Source organism: Cyprinodon tularosa, unplaced genomic scaffold (genome assembly GCF_016077235.1).
Source record: "Cyprinodon tularosa strain WSP-4 unplaced genomic scaffold, ASM1607723v1 ctg1, whole genome shotgun sequence".
NCBI classification, from domain to species: domain Eukaryota; kingdom Metazoa; phylum Chordata; class Actinopteri; order Cyprinodontiformes; family Cyprinodontidae; genus Cyprinodon; species Cyprinodon tularosa.
In genome coordinates, this window is record NW_024037781.1 from 1,092,278 (window position 1) to 1,109,181 (window position 16,904).

General features: G+C 41.4%; 1 protein-coding gene across 2 annotated transcripts in view; it reads right to left on the reverse strand.

The window, feature by feature from the left end:
- nrp2a (neuropilin 2a) overlaps positions 1 to 16,904 on the reverse strand; it is a 74,344-nt gene that overhangs the window by 22,579 nt on the left and 34,861 nt on the right. For both annotated transcript variants that reach the window (XM_038280464.1, XM_038280538.1), the window contains exons 7-11: positions 16,604 to 16,759; positions 6,093 to 6,237; positions 4,312 to 4,487; positions 3,200 to 3,379; positions 2,971 to 3,115 (exon numbers count right to left, since the gene is read on the reverse strand). In XM_038280464.1, the coding sequence (XP_038136392.1) occupies positions 2,971 to 3,115; positions 3,200 to 3,379; positions 4,312 to 4,487; positions 6,093 to 6,237; positions 16,604 to 16,759 (802 nt within the window). The remainder of the gene's footprint in view (positions 1 to 2,970; positions 3,116 to 3,199; positions 3,380 to 4,311; positions 4,488 to 6,092; positions 6,238 to 16,603; positions 16,760 to 16,904) is intronic.

Consider the following 16,904-nt stretch of genomic DNA (forward strand, 5'->3'; position numbering starts at 1 on the left):
TTTACACCTGAACCTTTTCTTTCTCACACATACACACACACACACAAAGAGCATGCAGTCCTGCACTGAAAGACATAGCTCACTCTCAATGAATATGACTCAGCAATATGTCAGAAGAGGAGGAAAAAAAAATCTTAATTATGTAGAAAGCCTTTCTGTAAATCTGTCCCTGGCACAGTCACACTCTGATAGATGGGTACACAGTCCTATCCCAGAGGAACCAAATGAGAAAAAGAAGTAGGGGCGAGCTTTACTGGCTCATCACCACACATTTTGCTACAGTGCAGCTATGTTTCTGTCACTTAACCTACTACTCCCTATAAACCATTGGATCCCTAAAGTGTTCTCCATTTGAAAGAAGAAAACAGTTTCTGACTCCAACTGGAAAAAAGGGTCAACTTTAATCTTTGTAAAATGAAATAAGATAAAAGGATGGATGGATGGATGGATGGATGGATGGATGGATGGATGGATGGATGGATGGATGGATGGATGGATGGATGGATGGATGGATGGATGGATGGATGGATGGATGGAAAGTTAGCAAGTCTAGAAATCGTGTTTCTTAGAAACAAGCTTCTGTTTCCATGTTTCTCATTTTTCATCAGGCCGATATGGAATTTATTAAATAAATATCTCCCCATACGACATCTAGCCACCATGAAATACGGATATATCTGTGTAGAATAAAAAAAAAGTAAAAAAATGTGACACAAGGCTCCTCCTAGAAAGATCGTACCACTCCTGTATGGCAAATGTTCCCCTAAAATGTTTTCTCTAAAGGTTCCATTTATACATAGAGAAATAGACATAAATACTGTCATATTATCTTTTCTTAAAATGCTTTACTGTTTTTTTATTTCTAAATTTGTCTTGCATGTCAGTAAAGTGATTTTTGGTTTTATTCTTAGATGTAAAATGCAGACAAAGAAGCAGAACTCTTCCTTTAGTTTCAATGCACTTTCTAAAATGGCGCATTGTTTTGGGAATCGTTCTTCAGTAATGATATAAACACCAATTAAAGGAGAGAGGTATAGCTTTTTGAGCTTTGCTGCATTAAGTGGGATTTAAAAAGGAAGCAGAGGCCCATATTGAAGCTAAGACGCGACAAGTTTTAAATTATAGGTGTGGTCATGGATGTGTGAGGTCTCCTAAAAAATGCTGATTTTCTACCTACGTATTCGCATTCCTGAGGTTACACATATTTGATTCAAGGAGTATGCAAGCTAAAAACAAACAAAAAAAGCTCGGTGTCTGAGGCAGCAGTGCAGGGGCATGGAAAAAAGGTACAATGGATGATGAGTAACAGGAGAAGGATGGGAAGGAGAGGAAAACAGGCAAGGCATGGTAACCAAAAAAGAAGAAAAACATTTACAGACCCACGCACCGGGCCTCAGGCTGGGAAAGGAAAGGACTATAACCATGTGCACAGAGGAGGGAGAGGGAACTCATCCAGCCTGACTGCAGTGGCTGGATGATATGTTAAAACATGGTCTGGATGGAGGGAGAAGTACGTTTGTTTCAGACGTCAGCGAGTGGTGTGAGCTGAAGGCGAAATGAATGAGTCACAGGATGTCAGCAGCACTCCGTTATCCCAGCTGAGTTATAATATTGTTAACATAAGTTTTGCATGCCACATTTAACCAAAGCCTTTAGTCCCTCTCCTGAATGTAAACCTCTGTTCAACTCATTTTGTCTTCCAACTTTCTGGTTCCTGTTTGTTGATCTAATTTGCTCCTGCCTGCCTGGTGGGGGTTTTTGTTTCATTTTTTTTATTTTCTTTCACTCGTCAGTCAGCAGTTAATGTAAAACATATTGTTTCCTGTGTTTTGCAAGACTTATGGAGGGAACGGCGTATTTGGGATTCTAGGTTATAAAACAACACAAAGTTGCACAAATTATCTTTAAAAAAAAAAGAACACAGCTTTAAAAATACAAAACTGATAGTTCTGCATGTATTTGCATTTATTATGTTTTTTTAGAGCATCTTTGAGTCTGAAACCCTTTTTTTTTTGCAAAATGCCAAATCTTTGTCAGAATGGACAGAGAGCATCTGCTAACCTCGCTTTTTCACCTAAGACTGCCCCATTGATACCTCCATACCATCGTTCATCTACGTCAAGTATCGCCGTCCCTGTAGAAGGAATGCATCCCCAAAACATGATGCTGCCACCACCGTATCGAGTTCAGACACATGTTTTGTTTGCGTGCACACCAGCAGTCTGTCACATAAACTTCAGCATTGAAGACTGGAAAGTCTTTTGCAAGATACCTTAGAATTATTGCAAAAAACGGTTGTAGAAAAATAATCACATGCCTGTGCATGGTTATAAGTTTTCTCTGTCCAAACAGGTTTTAAAGGAGATGCAAAAGATACAAACAAGCCTAAATGCCCCTGATGAAAAGCACCTTTAATTCCAGTCAACGCATATGGACCCGCTCATTGCTCTGCGGATTGTTTGGTAAATATGTGTCCGGCTCTGTGCGTGTGGAGCTGCCCTGTTCAGGCGCAGCAGAGGGAGTGGTAAACGGTAACCGTGTTAGTGTGTATGTCAGCGAGAGTGTGTTTGTCTCCGACGGAGCACAAAGATCACATCTGGCCAACAGACCATGCTGGAAAGTGAACAAACCGGCGCTCTCACTTGCTGGAGATAAATTCCTGTAAACCAAACCTTGTTCAGATCCCTGTTGAGCGTTTGGCGTGCAGAAACTCAGCGAAAAGGAACTCGACTCCTTCAAGTGGAATGGTTAAAAAAATCGGAGCGTTTCACAGTATTATCGCCTCCTTACTGTTTCCCAGTAAATCTTCTGTCTCTTCTCACCTCAGGCCGCCTCTAATGACTCTCATGCATATCTAATATGCATTCAGCCTTGCCTATGCTTAGATCATTCAAGTCAGTGCAGGGTGGAAAATTATTCAAATTCTGCCGGATCTGCAGTCTCACAAGCAGAAGAAGAAAGACGTCCTACCTGGAAGGTCGCATCCTATGATCTCCACTCTCATCCCAATCCCTCCAGGGGACCACCTCTCCGGATACAGCCTGATGTACTGCGCCACTGTCTCCTCGAAATGACGAAGTTCTGGGGTGTCGTATTGTGTGTTCCCCTCAAATATCTGCGCAAAAATATATAACACTGAACTCACACGCATAGGAACCATCAGAAGGTAATTTTCCATTAGCTCCCCTTCTCCACCCACCTTAGGTTGGCTGGTCCTGAAGTCCATGATGAAGTTCCAATCTTTTGCATTCAGGCTGTGTGCTACTTTGTACTTCCTGACGAAGGCCCGGTTGTCTGTGGCAGGTCCACTACCTGGGTCTCCTCCCCGCGCTCCCTGGGTTATAACTCCACGGACCGTCTTGGGAACACCGAGGTCCACCTAGATGATTGACATTGAGTCAGCATTCATAGAAAAATTCCCCATGTTTAGATGTTTATCAACTTAAAGGCTTTTAGGTCTTCTGCAATCATTAAAAAATATGTTCTTCCACAACCATGTTTAGTAATAAGAATTGTTTTTATGATGGTGTGCAATTGTTTGGCATGTTCTGCTAACTCATTTTCACGTCTGCTTGTGTCATCTGTGTTCCCATCACTACAGTATGTGACCTTTAGCATTTGAGGCAATGTCATTTTTTGTCCAGTGTGGCCATCTGCTGTTGTGAAACTCTGTCCAACTGGTAAAATATTACATTTGAATGAATGATGCAGAATATAATGCTTGAAATATATAAGCCGACATTATTTTAGTAGGACGTCCTTTGTTGTAGGAGTGTCCTAACATCTTGTTCCTTGGACTAATAATGTTGTCAAAAGTATTTAAGGGTCAAGAAAAAGTATATCTTCAGCAGTTTTTAGGGTCTAGTGGCCTTTATTTTTGATATTTTGAAAGGACCTAGACAGAAAATTGGAGTAAAGCTTCTGGATATGGGTTTTGCACCATAAAATATGAGCTTGCAATATTTTAATTTAACAAATTGGTCAGATTTTTCATTAGGAGATGGATATGTAAAGAATGGTAGATCGAATTTTTCCTTGAAGGTTATTTTAGGATTGTTTGTCCATTTTTAGCGTTATGAACATTTGGTGAACAGGCCAAAGAAAATCAGTTCTTTGGCTGCAGATGGTCCAAAAAAGACACTTTGGACATTCCTGGAATATTGCATATTTGAACTTTTTGATATATTTGTGATATTTTGCTGCCTTAATAATTGATTATTGATGCAAGAATTTAAAGGCACCAATGGAAAACATCTTAAATACGTCATCAATCCAAATGCATAGACACTAGGACTTAACACCATCAGGTACCTGGAGCCACTCCTCTCCAGCCAGCGGCTGCGTAGGTGCAGGGAACCAGCCAGAGCGACTTGCAACAAGCCGGGCCGAGCTGGGATTCCACACCACTTCCCTGCTGGACGACACCGAGATCTGGGCATCAGGAAGCAGGCCGGACATCAAGCCCTGCAGGTCCGAGCACCGAGTGTCTGGAGTGGAAAGAAGAGGAGGTAAGAGATTACTTCGGTTCCAGACGATCGATGGAGACGTTTCAGCAACGACTTAAATCGCTGCTGCATATATTCCCACAAGGGAGCGGTTGAGTTCTGCCGCAGGTTTGCACTTCTGGCCGCTAAGCTCTAAGATTCAGACTGAAGGAAGCAGGAGAAGCAGAGATTCTAGTCGTCCTGCTTAATGTTCATCGAATCCTATTAGTGAGATAAAAGCACATGCTAACTCCATCGCCGCTTTGCGTTCATACATCCCAATTCTCACAATGACATTTAAGCATCTTTTCATGTTGGTCATGCATTGTTACTGTCACTATACAGCACTCACAAAGCTCTGTGTCAAACACGACAAAATGAGACTCTTAATCCCATATGGAATTGGAAGTAACTGGCAACACGAGGAGGAATTCAGTATAGGTAGAGGTATTTATGATGCTTGGAGGATGGGAAGTGGGGAAAAAAAGGCTTCGAGGGAGCACTAAATGTAGAGATGAGACGTCTGTAGAGGAAAAACAGCAGGAGAGGGAAGGGAGGAGAGCTGTGGTGGCAGATAAGCATGGAGGGTCTTCTGAGAGGTAGCAAGAGCCTGAAGAAGAGGAACAAAGACACAGAGGGAGAGAAAGAACGGGTGGGAGGAAGGGGAGCTCGGGGAGATGTTAGTTGTGCTGACGGTTTAAGGGAACACAAATCAAACTTTCATAGTGTTATGTCACTGCAGATGCAGGGCCATGTAAATAATGGATAAAAAGCACAGGAGGGGCGGATATAAGCGCGTGTTTGCGTACGTTTCCGGAAAGGAGCACGTGCCTTCGAGGTCACCGGCTATGTTTAGAAGTCATCTTTAAGCACCAGGTTGTGTCTTTGCTGTAGGAGCTAATAGCTGCCTCAGCAGCAGCTGTTGAGGCTGAACTGAATCACGGTTTCTGATGTAAGAGCGAACAGAGAGCCATGAATGATTGAGCAGCACTCGTTTCCCGATCTGCAGGAGCTCACGGAGCGAAGAGGAAGTTTCAAAAAGAGTTTTTTAACCATAAGAGACTTTTTTTTTTTTTTTACAAGAGGGAGAAGGGATGGGGGGGGAGGACATGTTCGAGCAGATGGAAACAGAAAGAGAGCATGGAGAAGTGGAGGAGCATCAGAAAATTAAAATGACACTTAGTGGTTCCTCCAAAAGAAAAAAAATAGAAAAACAGAGAACCCTTTCTTCTTAATTAGCCTAAGGCTTGCTATATTTAAAGGATCGCCTTGGGACTATAAAGCACACTAAATGCTCACTTTATATCCTATTTTTAAACAATTTTTAATCAAATTTGCATCATGTGTAGACAGTTCTAACTAAAAAACCATTAAATGGTAAAAGGGAGTAAAAAAAAATCAGTTTTATAATTTAGCCCAGTGTTCACATAGTGCTTATATTCAGTTAATTATGACTGCAGCGGCTCCTGTGTGCAGAGTTTGTTACTCAGCAACATTAAAACCTCTAACACTTTAGAGCAGAATTGGAAAAAAATTGTATGCATGAAAATATTTCCATTCATCACCATGCTTTGAATGTAAAACACTCAATCAATTGAGGGAATTAACCTGTGATCTGGCATCCGTAGAGCTCAAATCTAAGTGCAATCCCATTCTTCCAGGTCTGGGGCCGGATCCGAACGAAGCGGGCCAAAAGTGGCTGCGGGATGCGGTTCAGGACCACCTCAGCCGGGTCTGTGTTAGCGTGGAAGATCTGTGGAAAAAAATAAACAAAAAAACGAGGACAAAGCACAGCGTCAGAGGGGAGACGGTAGACGCACACATACTGGCTCAACACTCTCCCGCCGTGCGCGGTTTCGCTTGGCTTCACACGCACAGCAGCAGGCCGGACAAAGCAGAGACAACCCAAACACAGATCCGGTGTCGGCGTCCCAGCTGTCGATGTGTTCCCAGGTCAGGGGTTCAGCGCTGGGAGGCTGGGAAAGCCCGTTTAATATTTTTTTTACCTCCATGCTCACATGCATGCAGAGGCTGCCAACTCAACATGATGGTGGCCGCGGGAAACCTGTGGGAGACGTGACCTGACATGACCGAACGCAGACGGTGTCTCCAGGTGGGCAGGATGTCAGTGAAACTCACTTCCTAAGGCGTCTACCTAAAAGCACGAACACTCAGCTTTCCTTCCGTCTATTTGTCGCTGGGTTCAGGCAGCCAGGTCAGAGGGAAGATGTAACCAGGGTGGTCGTGTTTCTTCCTGTTTTGGGTGGAAACTCAACCTGGGATGGACTGCCATGTTGGACATCATAACCTCCCAGCTCATATTTATATAATAACTTCCCCCCTTTTTTTCCCCCTTTAATTACCTTTTTATCATCTCATTAATTTCTCCAACTCTTTCCTTTCAGACCGGCACTGTTGACGTCTGTTCACACCTCCTCCTTCCTGGCTTCTTCCTTTTGTTGGCGACTACTAACTGAAACCGCACAGGAAAACCACAGGAACCCACACAAACACCCTCCACACTCAGATAAGCTGAGGAAGTGCCTTTTAACCCACTGACTGACTGCAAACTGTCATCCACTCTCTATCTGTCTGTGGTTGACCGAGGCGGCTGATAGCTGCGCTGCTGTTAATATAGCATCAAAACACGCGTCTTCACAGCCTGGATGCACAATAAGAAAGAGACGAGAGAGACAACTGCTACAAGCGGCTGAATTAAAGATTAAAGCCATCATCCTTTAAAAAAAGCTTCCTACATGATTTTTCTTTTACTTTAATCTAAGAACAACACGATCAAGGGTAAACAGACTTTCAAGGCTAAAAAAAAAAACAATTTAAGTACATTTTACTGGCAAAAGTATCCCATTCTCAACCAATATGGTTTAATTGTGTCTTTTACCTTTCCCTCAGATTTAGAAATGTGGGTTTATTTAGATAAATGCTTCTATAAGCATAGATCTAAGTTTTTCAGCACCTTTGGGGACCTAGTTTTGTGTATGTCAAGCTGAGACATTGAGTTTAGACCTAAACTTGTTCTAACAGAGGTGTAACAATACCATTATGGGATCTAAGGGCCCCTACATGCTACTGCAGACAGTCACATGAAGTCCATGCAGACAGTTCAGCCCTCATATAGTAAGTAAGCTTTATTATATAATACCTTTCATAGAACAATGCCACAAAGTGCCTTACAACACAGTTAAAAAACATAAGAAAACATACAATATAAAAGGCTAAGAGAAAGTGGTTCCAGAAAGGGCCGTGTGGCTGCGGGTTTTCTTTCCAACCAAGCAATGGCACACCAGACTCCATTCATCTCATTAACTGAGTGCAATCTGAACATGAGGACTTGATGAGATGAATGCAGCCACACTGCCCTTTCTGGAACCGGTTTGACACCCCTGATCTAAATGTTTTAAGTATTAGGTAAATATTTTTTCAAAATAATTTTCAGTTTTTTGTTTCACACCTCAATGATGCTTTTTGAGAACGACCTACAGCAATTACTTACGAAATTATACGGAATGGTGTTCATTTGCCTGTCCCTGCTGAAGGCTGATTTATACTCAGAGACCAGGTCGTCTGCATGTGTTGCAGTTAATGCAGATATGCCTCCGCTCCTTCTGCAGACACTCTAGTGCATCTCTCCCAAATTCTAGGTGACCACAGACAGTGCTGCAGACAGGAGGCCTCTGATTGGTCAAATCTACATCCGCTCTACACCATACATATTTCCTGTTTGTAACCTTACCGGCTTATTCTGTTTGTATGACTGCCATTGTGGAAAACGAATCATGAAGACGGACCTGCTAGAAGAGTGAGGTCTGGATCCCCGCTTTTTTTTCGCCCTAATGTCCCTCCGTTGTCGCACAAACATGCCCCTTCCGTTTTTTTCTACTTCCTCACCGCTTAGGCCGTATCTAGACCCACAGCTTGTTCACGATTGTTCCTCTTGTGTTGTGGCGTGGATTAACATAGCGCAGACCACGCTTCAATATTGGGCATAAATCAAAAGCATCTGCGTCATACCTGCGACAACCTCACTGCGACACACTGCTGCAGAAGTATAACTAGCCCTTTGGGAGAAGGATTCCCACAGCATGAAACTGCCACCACCGTGTCCCACAACAAGTTTTCTCATATATATATATTTTTTTCTTTAATTATTATTTTTCCAATAAATGGAGATAAATAAATGTAATTCCCTATTTTTGTCTCACAATGGGGAAATTCACTCTCTGCATTTAACCCCTCCCCTTGGGGAGACGTCGGCTGCCATTGTGTGGCACACAGGGAGCAGTCTGGGGTTTAGGGTCTTGCTCAGACACACAGAGTGGCAGTTTGTGGGAATGAGTGGGACTTGAACCTAGAACCTCTACTAGGCCACCACCCCCCTAAATAGATATGCATGCCATGTTTCTAAGATTTATTAAGCTAAAACGTTTAAAAGTGTGTGGTTTTATTGTGAAAGCAAAAACCCTGGAAAAGTTTAGACAAATGTCATATAAACAAAATTCCCTCACCTACTAGAAACAAAAGGTCAGAAAATTCCTACTCTTATGCCGTCTAGGCAATGCCTCTTCGAAATCCTACTCAAGCAGTTTTATTTGATTTTGGGCATAGCCTGATTTAATCAAGTGCAGCTGACACTGGTAATACAAAGCAGCATGAGTGTTTGAACAGATAAGAGGGCTATCACTGCTGCATCTGCTGCTGGATGGAAGGGATAGGCAGCTGCTGTGTTTAACTAAGAAGCACAGCACCCGATGCGGGCTCTTATGGGGGTTATGTAAACTTCTACGCACGCTCACAAAGAGACGGGAGTGTGATGAAAGATCAACTGCCCACTGTCTCTCCCGCTCCCAGATATCCCAGAGAGGATGAGAAAACTGAATATGACTACAGGGAGGTTTAGAAGCCCTCGGAAGACTGGCTGAAAGCATATGAAGAGGAGGGGGTGCGTTAAAAAGAAAAGGTTGAATGGAGGGCAGGGTATATAAGTTGGGGGGGGTGTTGAGGAATGTGGAACAGGAGGCAGGGAGCTGCGTTCAGGAGGAACAACGAACAGATTCATCGTTTAGAGACAGGAAATGTTCCATCCAAGCATTTATCTCCTTATGAGGAATTACAACCCAAATTTTGTGGTATTTCCTCCATTTTAAAGTGAATTACAGGGAAAACAGCCTAACTCAACGGCTTGAGAGCAGCACCCTATGCTGGTCTATGTAGACTTACATTCAAACAATGATTTAAAGAAAGAAAGTTAGGTCTAAAATAATAATGTCAAGAAAAAAAAAGCAAAGGCACCAAGAGGCCATAACAGAGCGCAGCTGGCTGTTCTTTCCTTTGTTTTCCTTTTTGAAATAAAGCTGGGAATGTGTCCAAAGCCTCTCTTCTTCGCAAAAAGAACAGGTTGCTCACTAGAGTTCAGCTCTAAAGAGGCCTGTCTTTTTGTTTTATTAATCAAAGCTTAAACACAGCAGAAGTTTTTGTCAGGTTAGATATAGTTTTCCCTTTTATATTTCATATCATCAAACAGATTTTAACATAAGACAAAGATATCCTGGCTAAAAAGAAAATGCAGTTTTAGCTCATGTTTTATTCTATAAAGGTGAAAAAAACAATTTTAATATTTTTGTTTTAATGCGATTGATGACACATGAGAAGAACCTGCTTAACAACATGAAGTAGGCGAACTAAAGAACATATTAGAAACTAAATTGTCAACGTTCATTAGTCTAAAAGTGATCAAAACAGCGTCTGTGGTTTAAGTAATAACTTATAAATAAAGAAAAATGTTCCCACATTCTCACCGTGTCATTTAACGTGTTAAAAACCAAAGAACCACTGAGGATTGCGTCCCCTCCCAGCCTCCCGTATCCAATTTGCTTCTTCCCCTTTATTGTCAGGATACCTGAGAGGTCGATCATTTGACTCCTGACCCATCTCTAAGGTTAAAGGTTAATGGCATCAGGAAGCAGATGGTTGCTCATTGACTAGCCCGTTGATAGCATGAATGCCTTTTGACTGCAAAGGAATGAAAGGTGCAGCTAGATATGTGGCTGCTGCTAGTAAAAACATCCATCAGTGCAACATCTATCAGTTTTTAGTTGGTCCGCTCCACCTCTGTAATCTGCCAGACAACAACCCCGTGTCTCCAGGTTCTCCGCCCCTCACGTGACTCGCCACCGAGGTGGGCTGAATAATTGATGCTGTCGTGTTGTGTCTCATTGCGTGGAGGGTCATGAAATTATAACGACGAACCCCCATTACGCACACACAGTCATGGCGGCAGCAGTAAGTGGGGGTCAGACATGTTCTTCTGAGAAGGAGGTCACAGAGAAAGGTGTGTCTGTTTTCCAGAATTAACCACCTAATGCAAAGGAAAACAGATTTCTTTTTAGAATTAAGGGATATTTGGATGTCTGCTTCCCCCGATTCAGTAAGTTGTTTTGTTTTCTGCATATTGATGTGTTTTCCTTTAAGCTGATAGATCCAGGGAGAGGTATGAGAAGTTCAGGACAAAACATTAGTCCTTCAGCATGATTTCCACTCCTGTTTTACTTCCTTACTTAGACATGCTTGCCACTACACCACTCACGCCCACTCTGTTTTTCCTTTTCCAAAGATGCCGGAGGATGGATGTCATTGTGAAACCAGGCTAAGCTGAACGCAACCCAATTTCACCCCATGAAGTAACAAAAATAAGCATAAGTACAAAATGTTTCTGAGAAAATATATATATATATTTTACATGTGGGCATGCAAACTTTGTCCTGAATTTTTGTGACAGAATTCCCACAGTATAATTCTGCCACTGCCGTGCCTTACCAGTGAGATGCTGTGTGCAGAATTCTGTTAGTTTTCCTTTACAAAGCTTTGTGCACATGGTTAAGGGAGTTATAACCTGATATTTTACCCATACAGCCCTTCTGGAATTGCCATTTTTAGGAGAAAAGGAAATAAATAGAGCTCATTCTGACCCATTTTTATAGCATTTACTAGAGTTTCCTTGACTCTTAAATAAAAGGTAGGATTGTCCAGCAGCTTTTACCTGAATTTTAAAACAAACACACACGTTTTAAAAATAATACATTAATAATACATTTTGTGCAGGGAATATGGATATTATGGGTTGCTCCATTGTATAGTGAGTAGCACTGCTGCCTTGCAGCAAAAAGGTTCGGGGTTCGATTCCCAGCCTGAGGTCTTTCTACATGCAGTTTGCATTTTCTCCCTGAGTATGTGTGGGTTCTCTCCAGGTACTCCAGCTTCCTTCCACAGTCCAAAAACATGACTGTTAGGTTAATTGGCCTCGCTAAGGATAAGCGTTAACAAAAATGGATTGATATGGATATTATGTTTTAAGCTACCCATACCAGCACATAGCAGTGAAATATAAGAATAATAATGATCATTTGCACAATTAATTTATGAAACCTGAAAAGCTCAAAACATTTCCAGTGTAGCTACTACTGAAAGTTAAACCACTTCATGAGTCTCCAGTCCTTTGCACCTTCCCTTAGCATGATGATCCCACTACCATGCCTAACAGCTGGTATGATGTGTTCAGGCTGATATGTAGCCAGTTTGTCCACATCAAATTCCCTATTGCGACTCCATAAAGTAAAAACACAGAGAGGAATTGTAATCAGTGTGGATGAAGGTTTAACTGAAAACCTTTGGTCAAGCCTTGCTGCAGATGTTTATAACTGTCACTAACTGCACCTGTATGCCAATGCAAATTTAATTATGAATGTTGCATTATGTATGAGCGTGCAAACAAAGCCTTGTATGTTTGTTTGTTCTGTGGCTTTGCATCATATTGTGATGGGATGAACAGGCTGAAATGCTGTGTGGGCTGTTTTTTCTTTTTATTCCCCCCCTATTTCCTTGCTCAGGGTTACTTGATGCGTGTGACAAATTTAGCACAACCTCACGACACTTTTCAACAACACAAAGCTTGTTTAGCACCAGAGGCTGCTGGGACCTTCCCTCACAGACGCTGACAGATGACAGTGTGTGTTTTTCATGTTAATTAGTGTGGACACACTCAGGTGTCTGTGTTGGAAAGCAAAATAAAAAGAGTAAAAAAAAAAAGGTTGCATGCATGTATCTTACAGTATGAGTGCGTTTTTGAGAAATGCAATTCCCGGGTGAGTTAGCATCTCATCAAGTAATGAGGTGCATATGTGAGCCGTGTGACTTTGATTTAACAAGTCACATGAGCGTTAAACTGAGATTGTGTTGGCATGCGGGAAATCTGTGAAAAGGAATCACAAATGCATAAAGGCTGATTCTGAGTGGGATTCTAGAGGCTGATTCATGAATGTGCTTTTATTCTCTCGTTGTAGCGTCTGTTTACATAAGGAACAGTTATATGTATGCTGTGAATCCCTTGTTTTGTGTCTGAATCTGACCTGTTATTACAGTTAATGCTCCCTTTTTTCTGACAGAAACTAAAGAGTTGAAGATTGGAGAGCTGCTTCTTTTATTTATGCCGATTTCATATCGGTTGGCACACTCGCCAATCAACCTTTTGCACATGAAAATCACTCAAGGACGCAGGCGCGATTTATAAGCCACGTTTACATAAAGCTCACTGTTAAATCACAATTAGAAGAAGCAAATCCCAGTCATTACAGGACCCCCCGACGAGAACTGAGCTTCAACCACTTAAGGCTCTTTGGGGGGGCTTAGGACAGGCTAACAGGGGGCTTGTGCAGCACGTCTGGTGGATTAGCAGTCACGGAAGACTCAGCCGTGGCCCATGGGGGACGTCAAAGGGTCCGACCAACAAGACTTGAAGAATACTCAAAATGGCTAAACATCCCTTTTGAGTGTGATTTGTTGAATATGTCCATTTACTGAAATTTGAATTTGATCTCTTTCAATATAAAAATGCCTGAGCAATGGTTCTAAAATTGTGGTATATGTTCGCTGTTAGTACTGCTTTCAGTTGCCCTCTGAAGACATTTAAATATAGAAAATTAATGTAGGAAATCCAAGCTTATTGATCACTGTAAGCCTAATTGTGAAGTAAAGATAAAACTCTAGTATATTGGGTCAAAACGCAGAAAATCTTTCGAACCGACTGGGCCTTACAGATTTCATTGATTTTTTTGCAATGTTAAAGAATTTCTATAAGGATCTAAAGCTTTATTTTTAGAGGAAGACAAATCATGGGACTCAGAAAAACATCTGCTTCAAAAGATAATAGAAAAAAAGCTTTCAGATCATAAACTTAATATTTAAGTTCAGCTTTAATAGCCTGATTACTCACAGACATTTGAACAATATATTTCAATAAACCGCTGCTATAGAACCTGTCTGACAGCTTGAAGTAGGCAAAAAGTTTTCAGTTTAAACAAACAAACAAAACAAAAAAAATGTCCTCATCTAAAGAAGTTTAAAAACAGATAAGGGAACAAAGCAATCATCCTTAGCAGATCATTAGATTTATGTCTTGATGTCATTACATACATGAAGGCCTAGTCAAAGCCCGATTCTGGATAGGAATCTAGTTAAGCCCAAAGCAGGACTCTAAAAAAAAAAAAATGCTGTAAAATATGATACTCAGGCATGAATCCCCAATAAATGGTTTTAAATCCTAACATGACCTTCCCATCAAGCATGGGGTCCATATTAAAACTGTCATCATTTCTTTCTTTTCATCAAAAACACATGTCATCTGTAACATTTTACAGAGCTTACATAATGAGGTGTGGCTATGAAAGGCAGAACTTCCATGTTTTCTGCTTGAAGCTACACAAAATGAGGTTTGATCACCATCTACATTTCCCTTTTAAAAACCACACTTTAAGAATTTGCTAACTTTTTATTGATCTTCCTGAGTCATCCTGCCCCTCTCCTGCATTAGAAAAGCTAAAAACGATTTTTATAAAGCCTATCATATCCATCCCAAATGCTTGCTGATGGATCTGTCTGAATCTATGTCTAAATGTTTCTAAATATGAAGGGGGGGGGGTTCTTTACAACAACAGATTAAAGGAATCAGATTACAAAAACACAGACAGACCTGCAAACTCCATATATTTATTTATATATATATTTATGCTCTAGCACGCACATTTCCAGACAGAAAGATCAGCCAGAGGTTATTTAGATGGGTAGAGGGGTGGGGGGTGTCTTTGGATTGAAGGGGATTGTGCTTGTGGAGGGAATGGGGACATCTGGGGGCTCTAATAAATTACACAGATGTTGACTTTTAAGGCAAATCCACATTTTTCTCAATAATCTCTACATCAAATACCACCGACTGGCAACACCCAAACCAATCACAGTCACGCACAAGGGGGGGACTCGGGTCCGTACGGGTTAGTCTAGTCTTTGCGGATTAAGTCCCCCTCTTAACCCCACCACCTCCTTTCTTTCACTCTGCCTAAAATCCGCAATGACTTTAAGCCTAAATGAAGGGAAAAGACTCCCCCAAGAGACATGTGGTCACACAGCAGCTTCCACTCTATGCAGAATATAAACTTAAAAAAAAAACATATATGGCTCCATTAAAGCACTGAACAACATCATACAAAGAATCGTCCAAATCTGCACCTGGCAAGACTCCAAAGGTTTCACAAGCACAGGTGTCTGTTTATGAACATTAGCCTGAGAGATCATGAATGGAAAACACAGATAAGACAACAGAGGATTTCATTGTTCCTGTTCTTCCCATCTATCCCTCCTTCTGCATGTTTTACTTGTCTTTCTCTCATCTTTCTGCCTTGTGACCGGGGTCATGACACAGGTTCACAAACGGTTGTGAAAGGGGAACAACTCCTATGAGAACGTTGGATCTGTTGATATGACTCCTGGAACAGGACTGGCTTTGCTGCTGAGGAATAAGCCACAGCAGCGGAATAAATGTACTGTTAAAAAATAGACCTTTAGCTGCCAGTGAACTCTGTACTGTACAGACACACAGACTCTAGTTTAAAGGGAAACAAACTGATACATAAAGGTTTCTGTTGGAGATAATCATAGATAAAAAATCTAAAGAGACATTAGAAGTGAAAGAATAATAGAGCTAATGTTTTTTCTTTAATAAACTCCTCCAACTGTGTTGCAAAAAGAGATATCATCAGGTCGCTCTACGTCCTGCTCAGGTATAAGGAAATTTACTCCTTTAGTTAATCCGGTTTGCTTACAAGAGAGATTTTTAGATGTAAAAGCAAAACAACGTCATGCAGTTACAAAAGATTTTATGGAGGCAGTACTGCAACGATTGAAAGGAAGGAAATGATAAATAATAACTTTTAGTTTTTATCCATATTTCACCTATTTCTTAAGGAAAGCTCTAATTATTTGGCCATCATTCCCTACATCCTTCCATTTTTCCCCCCATCACGCTCTATTCCAGCTGGGGTCTTGAGGGGTGCTGTCTATCGCAGGGCAACACAGAGACAAACAAGACAAAAAAACATTCCACACACTCACACCTAAGGAGAATTTTAGAGAAACCAATAAACCTAACAGTCATGTTTTTAGCCAGAGTGCCTGGAGAGAACCCACACATGCACAGGGAGAACATGCAAACATGAAAACATACGAAAAGCCCCCGAGCTGGGAATTGAACCCGGAACCTTCTTGCTGCAAGTGCTACCCACTGCACCGCTGAGCAGCCCCCACATCCTACTCAGTAAAAACACTGTTCTATCAACCTACTCTATTCTCATATCCTCATCATTAACTTGTTAATCTTTCCTGTGGAAATACTAAACTAACCAACATCAGTCTGACTTAATTTTCCTCTTATGTGCCTATCTTACGTCACTTCTCTCTGCTTGGTTTTTGGTACGCTGCTCTGGCATTAGTAAGGTTTAATGTAAAATGTGAGACGGCTATATTCTAAGCTAGTAATCAAAGTCTAGCTAACAATATAATTACTGGATTCCTGGTGCTTTAAAGAACCACCTGCGTTTGGGGGCTGGAGTTTGACATCTGTAATTTAGGTGGTAAAGTTTAGGCTGAGCTGCTCACTATTTAATTAATGTCAAGTAAAGAAAAATACCTTCAACATAAAGTAAATTATCGTTCTTAAAGCAGACCTCTTCCAGTACAGTTGATTTCCTAAAAAGCAGCTGTGTATGATAAAGACCAACCTTGTGGTTCTTGCCATGCCGGTACACCATCCAGTCCTCTCCATTGGTGCTGACCTCCAGTTTAAAGGTTGTGACGTAGTAAGACTTCTGAGTTTCTTTGGATATGGCCCCCTGGGTGGATATCCCAGTCAAAACCTTGAGGAAGTGGAGGTCAACCTGAAATAAAAAACCAAAAAACAGGAAATTAGTCAAATTCTGTCCGTTTCTTAATTTAAAAGAACACGGACTCGTGTTCTCGCCAAGTACGTTCTTGACAAGAACATAGGAAAGTATGGACTTGGGGAGAATGGCAGCATGCAGA